General features: G+C 38.2%; 1 protein-coding gene across 1 annotated transcript; it reads left to right on the top strand.

The window, feature by feature from the left end:
• The first annotated feature begins 8318 nt into the window (after positions 1-8318).
• LOC124936921 (protein DESIGUAL 3-like) lies at positions 8319-9513 on the top strand. Its single transcript, XM_047477452.1, has 3 exons — positions 8319-8521; positions 8596-8801; positions 9140-9513. The coding sequence occupies exons 1-3, from the start codon at positions 8423-8425 to the stop codon at positions 9354-9356; spliced, it is 522 nt and encodes a 173-aa protein (XP_047333408.1). The 5' UTR covers positions 8319-8422; the 3' UTR covers positions 9357-9513.
• Positions 9514-10016: the final 503 nt, after the last annotated feature.

Genomic DNA, 10016 nt, shown 5'->3' with positions numbered 1-10016 from the left:
GAACCGGGTGATTTGAGGAGCGAAACTGGTCCTTCCCCTTGCAGCTTTCATGAGCCGCTTCAGTTTGTTGAAGAGGTAGGTTGCCCAGTTGATCGATGAGTTTCGAATGATGGCTATCATGATGTCAAATGCCTCCCGGTTGTAGTTCTGGTTAGGCATTTGGCCCATGATAGACCTGTGAACCAAATTATGCAGGATTTGGTAGTGAGGAGCGAGGGTTTCTTTCTTTCCAAAGTTCTTGATCGGAGCGTAGGAAGAAGAGAACAAGGGAAAGGAACAGGTTAGATGTTAGATGACTCAGCCGCTTGATTTGCTTGATTTCTTCTAGCCTTGACTGCTTCCCACCGGTCGATCATCTCTTGTACTCTTTCCTTGGTGAGCACATTCCTTGGATGGAGAGTTACGAATGGTCCGGAGTGGATGTCCAGACTTGCACAGAAACCGCTCAGCTGAGGAGCGTAGCCGGTTTTGTTGGAAAGGAGCATCTTCTTCAGGTTACTGAAGATGATCCAGGACCAGTTAACCGGTGTCCCAACCGTTACAGCGATCATCATCTCAAAGAGCCTTTGGGTGTAATAATAACTTTTCTCTCTGCCCAAAACTGACTTTCCCAGAATCTCACAGAGAAGCTGGTACTTATGAGAAAGTTGGCTTTTAGCACCCCAGGGTTTAACCGGGATGTCAGATCCTGAGAACCGGCGACACATCTCTTCCATGGTCACCGGGGAGTATGTTAAGTCGGTTACCCCTTCATTGGGAAAACCGCAGTATACAACGAAATCCGTCTCGCTGAATAAGAATTTTTGACCGTAGACTTGTGCAACGATTATATCTCGATGCACTTCTTTTCCGGTCTGAAAGAATTCTTCGACTACGAGGTAGTCAAGAATGAATCTGTTTTCTAGGAAACTTCTTAGCACGCTTCTCTCTACGGCAAAGAACATTTCTTTGACTTCGTGATCTTCATATTGGTAGATTGAATCAAAGTCTGCCAATAGAATTTTCTTTGCTAAGGAGTTGGTGTTCATGTTCTTGAGAGAGAGGATTTATCTCAAGAATGATACTTGTGAATAGTGATCTTGTGAAGTTTTGTGAAGGATTATAGTAGGTTTATATAGCCCGGGGTTCCGCTGGTTTTAATGAGTTTAAGCATGCTTGATGATGTCATCAGCTACTTAATAGACTTTAACTTGTTGAAGTAACTAAAGTTTATTTCCAAGATAAAATCTAATTATTATCAAGATAATAATGATGACAAATATTTGTTGACAAGATGTGAGTCTCCCTCTCTTGATGATGGACACATGTCGTCATCTCGATTGTGGTAGAATGTTTTTATTGATTACAAGCTTCATTTTTCAAAATATGCATGAAAACTCAGTCAGTCATCCCAGGTTAACCGGAAAAGTTCATTCTATCAGACCAGAATGCATTTGTACTAAGCGGTTTTCCATGACCGGTTTTAGTAGGATATTTTGTTCCGATTGTGAAGAAGCATTGATTTATGTCAACATTTGTTCAACTTTGGATTTATCATATCTACTTCAACCCGGTTATTTCAACCGTATAGTAAATATACATTTGATTTGAAACTATGAAGTAATCGGGCATAACCGGAGACTTCCTCCCGGTTAGCATTTTTGATTTATCAATGGCCTATCTGAATATGGTTTGAGAAGCTTTAGCTTCTCCCTGAACACATATCCCGGTTTCTTACATGCATGCATAATCATTATATCAATTGATTAAGATTAGTAAGTCCCAAAATATTTCGAAAGTGAGAAAACTTAGCTTCCTGTAGCGGCTTTGTGAATATATCCGCTACTTGTTGCTCGGTCGAGACATATTCCAGCCGGATGTGTTTCTCCTGAACATGCTCCCGGATGAAATGGTGTCGGATATCGATATGCTTTGTTCTTGAGTGCAACACCGGATTGTATGTAATCGCTATGGCACTAGTGTTGTCACAGAAGATTGGAGATTCCTTGGCTTCTATCCCGAAGTCCCTTAGTTGCTGTTGGATCCAGAGAAGTTGTGCACAGCAGCTTCCAGCCGCTATGTATCTACCTCTGCGGTTGATGTTGCAACGGATGTTTGTTTCTTGCTGCTCCAAGTGACTAACCGGTCACCCAGGAACTGACAGGTTCCACTTGTGCTCTTTCTGTCGATTTTGCATCCTACGTAATCGGCATCTGAGTAGCTTATAAGATTGAAACTCGAGTCCTTTGGGTACCAAAGTCCCACTTCTTGAGTTCCCTTTAGATATTTTGGAATTCTTTTGGCCGCCGTATAATGAGATTGCTTTGGATTTGCTTGGAACCTTCCGCACACTCCAACCGCAAACAAAATGTCAGGTCGACTGGCTGTTAGATATAGCAATGATCCGATCATTCCTCGATATGCTGTGATGTCAACGGCTTGACCATCATCATCTTTGTCCAGCTTTACTGAAGGACTCATTGGCGTAGCCGCTTCGGCACATGTATCCATCCCAAATTTCTTCAACAGTTCGGCTGTGTACTTCGGTTGTCTTATGAAAGTTCCGGCTTCAATCTGCTTAACCTGAAGTCCTAGAAAGAAACTCAATTCTCCCATCATACTCATTTGAAATCTATCAGTCATCATTTTCGAAAACTTGTCACATAATTTTGGATCGGTTGATCCGAATATGATATCATCAACATAAATCTGAACAAGTAAGATTTGTTCCTTTCTTTCAAATTTAAAAAGTGTTTTGTCTACCGAACCTATTGTTAATTTGTGATCAAATAAAAATTGTGTCAATGTGTCATACCAAGCTCTTGGAGCTTGTTTCAAACCGTAAAGGGCTTTATTCAGCCGGTAAACGTGATTTTCATGTTCTGGATTTTTAAAACCTGGAGGTTGATTAACATACACCTCTTCATTTACTTTACCATTTAGAAAAGCACTTTTAACATCCATTTGAAAAACTTTGAAGTTTTTAAAAGCTGCATATGCTAAAAATATTCTGATTGCCTCAAGTCTAGCTACAGGGGCAAATGATTCTTCAAAATCAACGCCTTATTCCTGTTTATAGCCTTGAGCCACTAACCAGGCTTTGTTCCTCGTAACTAAACCGTCTTCATTGAGTTTATTTCTGAATACCCATCGTGTTCCTATAACCGGTTTGTTTTTCGATCTAGGGACTAGGTACCCGACTTTATTTCTCTCAAACTCGTTTAATTCCTCTTGCATTGCTAAGATCCAATCTGGATCTTACAATGCTTCATCCACCTTTTTCGGCTCAATTTGTGATATGAAAGCAGAGTTTTCATAGTGATCCAAATTTTGTTACCTAGTTCGGATGGGTGAGGATATGTTACATATTACTAGTTCAATAGGATGATTTTTGTTCCTTCTGAGGTTAATCCGAGACGTGTCTATCAAGCTTTCGGTTGGCTGATCAAAGTTAGACTGATCGGTAGGTTGAACAGAGTCAGACCGACCGATTTCTTCAGTAGAAACCGAAGCGTCAACTTTCTGCGGTAAAGCAGCTTGATCAGGCTGAGGTTCAGCATCAACCGCTTGGTCCTTGACAAATCGTCTAAAAACCGGAACCTCGTCTTCATCATCAGAATAGATATTAAAATTTTCCATTCTGTTGTGAAGGTCGAAGGGTAATGCAGTGTTTTGTTCAACCGATTCATCGAAAATAACGTGTGCGGTTTCTTCAACTGTTAAAGTCCTAGTATTGTATATTCTGTAGGCTTTACTTACAGCTGAATATCCCAACATTATTCCCTCGTCGGATTTAGCATCAAAAGCGGTCAAGTAGTTCTTGCCGTTATTGTGAACAAAACATTTGCTACCAAAAATTCGAAAATACCGTACACTTGGATTTTGATCAAAGTAAATTTCAAAAGGAGTTTTAGAAAATCGTTTAGTTACTAAAGATCGATTTTGTGTATAGCAAGCGGTGTTGATAGCTTCAGCCCAAAACTTTTGAGCAATACCCGAATCAGCTATCGTTGACCTTGCGGCTTCCTTGAGAGTTCGGTTTCTTCTCTCAGCCAGGCCATTTTGTTGAGGGGTTCTGGCACTAGACAACTCGTGTCTAATACCGGAATCATCGAGAAAAGTAGTTAAATTACTGTTTATAAACTCAGTTCCTCTATCACTTCTGATTTTGTTTACTCGAATGGATTTTTCATTTTGTATTCTCAAAATCAATTTAATCAGGTTTGGAGTTGCTTGATTTTTAGAAGCTAGAAAAGTAACCCAAGTAAATTTAGAATAGTCATCAATAACTACCATAGTATAGTGCATGCCTCCTAAACTAGTTACTTTGACCAGACCAAACAGATCCATATGCAAGAGCTCTAAGCATCGTTCAGATTGATAATTTCCTTTACTTTTGAAAGATGATTTTACTTGTTTGCCCATTTGACATACATCACATACTTTATCTTTTGAGAATTTGACGTTTGGAAAACCGTGAACTAGTTCCTTGGAACAAATGAAGTTAATCGTTTTGAAATTCAAGTGATTTAACCGTTTATGCCAAAGCCAGTTTGGATCATTTCCGGCTATCATACACACAGGTTTTTCAAAATCAGTTTTCCAATCAACTTTGTAAATGTTTCCCATCCGGTTACCGATTAAAAGAATGTCATTATCTTGGTTTTTAACTAAACATGAGTTTTTATGAAATTCAACTTTGTAACCCACATCACACATTTGACTTATACTTAACAGGTTAAAACACTGTTTTTCTACTAATAATACATTATTTATGGATAGATTACCATGGACAATCTTACCCTTGCCCACGGTTTTACCTTTCGAGTTGTCCCCGAATGTGATGATTGCTCCGGTTTCGTGCTTGATGTCTGTTAGTAGCTCCTTGTTTTCGGTCATATGCCTTGAACATCCGCTGTCCAAGTACCATTCTGAGTTCTTCAGCCGATTGCTCCTCATAACCTGCAACAAACAATTATTTACACCTTTTTGGTACCCACATTCAGTTGGGTCCTCGGTTGATTAGTCCCTTTGGGATCCAAACTTGAATAAGTCGGATCACTTTCCCGGTATCTGTCTTTATAACATTTGGCTTAACTTCTTGGCTGTTGCTCAAGAATGCCTTATGTTGTGATGAGTTTCTTTGATGTCGAGTTTTATTTGGTTTACTCGGTTTCCGGTTGACTTTTCTTCTCTCAAGATGAAGCCATTTTTCAGATTCAGTAGGACTTACATATTTAAGCGTTTCTTCCGGTTTTAGGTCATTTTCGGTTTGTGAACTCTTGACAAATTTTATAAATGGAAGATTATTTTTCGTGAGTTTTATCCCGTTAGACTGTTTTGTTTCATTTTGTTTATTTGGTTCATAACCGATACCGTACCTACACTTCGGGTGTCTTTTATAGTTACACATTTGTTTTACCACTTGACGTGATCTCTCCCACGCAGCCGTGACGTACATTGCTCGTTCATCGGTTTCGGTTACCGGTTGAACAGTCTTCTCATTATCGGAGAATAGTTCATCCGGTTCATACATTTCGATACCACATGTTTTATCATATGCATTATTTATTTGTTCGGTTTTAGATTCTATTGGAGTTGGTATGTACCCAGATATGTTTCTGAACTCAGCAACCATTTGGTTGAGTGCAGAAACTAGATCTTCTTTGGTAAACTCATCAGAGGAAAAATCAAATACCTCTTTGTCGTTTGCAATGAAACAGGTCACTTTCTCTTCACCATCTTCATTATCGGAGTATGTCCACTCGCTTCCACCGTCGGATGCAATGAGCGCCTTTTGAATCTCCTTTCCTTCGTCAGCATGTTGATCATCGTTTCTTCGGTAGTCGTTTCGTTGGTTATTGTTTCCCCGGTAGTTGTTCCCTTGATAGTTGTTTCCCTGGTACCGATTGCTTTGATAGTTGTTCCCCTGATATTTGTTTCCTTAATAGTTTCCTTCCGGTTTTCTATCGTCTCTTCTTGATTTTCTACACTCGGACCTGAAATGTCCAAAACCGTCACAGTTATAACATCTCTTGTTTGATTTATCTACATAGTTATAATTAAAATCATTGTTAGATGGTGGCTGGCTCTTCTTCATGAATTTCCCGAATTTCTGAGCTAGCATCGCCATGACATCTTCAGTAATTTGATCAGAGTTTTTGACTGGAGCCGGAACGGTTGATACTTGGACCACCGGTTCCACCGATGTAACCAAAGCTCTGGTTGCGGTTGATGTGGATGCTTCGTCTTCGATCCGAGACTTGATCTCAAACTCGTAGGCTTTTAGATCCTCGAACACATCATTCAACTTCATCTGCCCAAGGGTGCTCGATTCCCTCATCACCATGGTCTTGATATCCCACGTGCTTGGCAAAGATCTTAGGGCTTTGATGATTACTTCTCGGTTGTCATACTTCTTCCCGAGTGTTTGAAGCTCGTTGACTACACTGGTGAACCGGTTGCTGAATTCCTTCATGTTTTCCCCCGGTTTCATCCTTATATTTTCATATTTCTGTGTAGCCACCAAGATTTTGTTCTCCTTGGTTCTTTCGTTTCCCTCGTGGATCTGAATAATCGTTTCTCAGGCTTCCGTTGCATTTTCACACTCTGATATTTTCTTCAAAGTGTTATCATCTATAGCCTTGTAGATGTGTCTCATGCAATGGTTGTCCAGGTTACTCCGTCTTCGATCTTCACTCGTCCATAGTTCTGCCTCCTTGTTGATCTTGATCGGTCCTTCTTTCAGGACTCGGCTCATCTCATCATCTAATGTAATCAGATGTAGATACATCTGTTTCTTCCAACTGCTAAACGCTTCGCTGTTTAGCATTGGCGGCTTATCGCTGTGGGTCATGCTTCCCATCTTCTTCGGTTGTTTGAGTGCTAAGAACCTCGCTCTGATACCACTTGTTAGGATCGGGGGCGCCCTTGGAGGACCGGGGTGTTTCCGGTTTTGGGAAGGGTGGCCTCTTACAACACACACAACTCTTTGGTGATAGTCCGGTTAGAGACTAAAACCGTTCTTAGCACTGCACAAACTGTCACAGACTCTTGAACCGGGTTCAAGGGCGGAAATGTCTGTTTCAGGTTGAAGCAACGTATGCGACTTTAGATGATGTTTTAGAAGGAGTCGGTTTTATGGATATGAGTGACCGGTTTTAGAGGTACGATTGGTTTGAGGTTAGGTTTAAGTAAATAAGTAATGAAAGCAACGAAAGAACACGAGACAAGGATTTTATGGATGTTCGGAGCAAACTCTCCTACGTCACCCCTTCTTCTCAGGTTATGAGAAGGATCTCCACTAACTTTTATAGTTAACAATACCTCCGGCCGAGCCCAACTTCGCTACTCGCCGGTTTTCAGATTTGGACACGTGTTGGTCATGCACCTCAAGTTGTCAACTTCGGATCAATAAAGCATCATTGCTTTCCTCGCATGCTTCCGATCGGATCCGATCTTCTTTTATTCTTCCAAGACACGTTTCTTTCGTCATGGTACGTCACTCTTGAGGTTTGAATCTTCCGGTTTTTGTGTCTTGTGCTGTATGATCCGGCTGGTATGTAAGCTTTTATCTTTTCTGACCGGTTGCTTGAGAGAGTGAAAACCGGTTCCTCTGATCTTTATCTTGATCACTTGGAACTTGTTTCTTTGAAGTATAGCAGCAACCGATTCTGATACACCAATCGGTTCATACGATTTTGATCTGTACCTGCATATGAAAGTTAACAACTATTTAGTTCATCTGGCCGGTTCCACAAAATTAACTTACTTAATTTTTCTATCAGAGCAGACGACGGTTTAGGGTTTCTGGACGATAGGCGAACGATGACGACGATAAACGAACGAACGATGGTTAAGGTATTGAATCTCCGGAAACGCACGATAGTTTTGGGGATTATGTAGGTTTTGGATTTTCTAAGTTATGGGATTAATAGGAATACAAAGCGTCATGGCACGCTCCGATATTTGGAAATGAATTAAACTAATTTTTTTCTTTACACGCTGGCATGCCACGTGGGAGCCGCTCTCTCATATTATTTGTTGTTGTACTATCTTTATCTATGAAAATTTGTGTACCCTTTCTGTTGAATAAAAAACTATGTGTAAAAAGCATGACACGTGAATTTGTGATATGTTGTCCATGCAGAATAAGTCTAGCCTTTGATCGAATAATACCCAACTTTACTTTTTCCCCCATGCAAGTAATCTAACAAGTTAGCTCAATTGATCATCAGAATAAAGAAAAGCATCCTTAGACAAAATATGCCGACTACAACATTAATACAGCGCATCTTCTCTCTCATGCACCTGCATTGATCCCTTTATTCAGATTCTCTCTCGTTCATCCTCAACCTAAAATAAGTTGAAATCTATTTAATTCCAACAACCTACACCATTGATTATCAAAAAAAGAGGAAGAACTCAGAGCAAAAGATTTAATATGGCGAGAGATTTTGGCCCTGTTATATGCATGTCGATCATGATCATGGATATCATTGCAGGAATACTTGGCATTGAAGCTGACTTGGCTCAGAACAAGGTATTCACAAAATTAATTTCCATGAAATTCAAATAATCTATATCCAAATATTAATTATAGTGGTTTTTGAGCAGGTGAAGAATTTGAGGGTGTGGATATTTGAGTGCAGGGATCCAAGTTATGAGGCATTCAAGCTGGGTTTGGCTGCAGCTGTGCTCTTGGCAATTACTCACGCAATTACAAACTTGCTTAGTGGCTTCATCGTTATTTGGTCTAAAGAAGAGATGGACAAAGCATCCCCTAACAAAAAACTTGCTGTTGCCTCCCTCATCTCCTCATGGTAATTAGTCAGTGATTTATTTATTTAATTTTTTCTTTTAAATGATCTGAATATGAAGACTTAAACGTATAACAATAGTTTTTTTGTTTTGTTTTTGTTTTAACACTCAACTATAAGTCTTTACCAATTCAAACTTTTATAATGAGAATAAATATGAAAATGGTATTTTTAATATTTTTTTTTAGAAATTTCATGTGTGTATACGTCTTCTCATGTAGGTAATAAAGTCAATAAATCAATTTCAAAAAAAATTCTAATAAAATAGGTTTATACTATTAAAAGTCTAAATATGCTTTATTTAGAAGATGGGTAAATGTTATTTTGAATTGTTATTGTAGGATTTTACTTGTTATTGCATTTTCGTTACTGATTGCGGGAGCATTGGAGAACTCAAGGTCAAGGAAAGATTGTGGCATATCGCACCATCGTTTATTGTCCTTGGGAGGGGTATTGTGCTTTTTCCATGGTTTGTTTTGTGTTGTTTATTATGTCTCGGCCTCTGCCTTTACTCGAGAAGACAAGAAATTGAATCCACCGAGTGTCCAACATGTATGACTTGATATTGTATTGTTCTTATTGAGTTTCATTATTATTTTTTAGTTATTATTTCAAATATTATTTGTCTCAAGGGATCATTCTTTCATATTTCTTCTTTGTTGAGTTGGATTATGAACTTTGTAGTTTCAATAAAATTATTTAAATAGTGTTAGTATATTGTATCAAGTTAAAAATTATAATTTGTTGTTTTAAAATGATAAATTATTGGAATAAATGTAGGATATAAAATTATAGTCAAACATCTTCTTTCGAAATTAGAATTTTCAAAATTTATGTGGAAATAAGAACTATTTTTTTTTTCTTTTATAAAAATCAACTTTAAATTATTATTGTATCTATTATTACTCTAAAGGTTATATAAATAAATTAGTTAAGTAACAAAATATATAAATATATTTAAAAATTAACAAGTAAAGAGTAATTAATTATTAATGGAGAGGTAAAATATAAATTATTAATAAAAAAAAAAAAATTATTAATAGAGAATAAAAAGATACATACAAATTTTAAATTATATTTAATAATCAGCCTAGTCATCCTTTCACATTATTTTCTACTGCATTTTTGTTACAAATCTTTTCTCTCCAGTATCATTACAAATCACTAACAACCTTTAGTTTTGTATGCCAAGTTATTATTTTTTAAAATAAATTTCTA

This window comes from Impatiens glandulifera, chromosome 4 (genome assembly GCF_907164915.1).
Source record: "Impatiens glandulifera chromosome 4, dImpGla2.1, whole genome shotgun sequence".
Lineage (NCBI taxonomy): Eukaryota > Viridiplantae > Streptophyta > Magnoliopsida > Ericales > Balsaminaceae > Impatiens > Impatiens glandulifera.
This window is presented reverse-complemented; position numbering and strand designations above follow the sequence as displayed.

Excerpts from the sequence above, each read along its gene's own strand:
- LOC124936921 (XM_047477452.1), top strand. The coding sequence starts at position 8,423 with ATGGCGAGAGATTTTGGCCCTGTTATATGCATGTCGATCATGATCATG. Across the intron at positions 8,522-8,595 it reads CTGACTTGGCTCAGAACAAG|GTGAAGAATTTGAGGGTGTG; the intron begins GTATTCACAAAA and ends GTTTTTGAGCAG. Across the intron at positions 8,802-9,139 it reads GCCTCCCTCATCTCCTCATG|GATTTTACTTGTTATTGCAT; the intron begins GTAATTAGTCAG and ends TTGTTATTGTAG.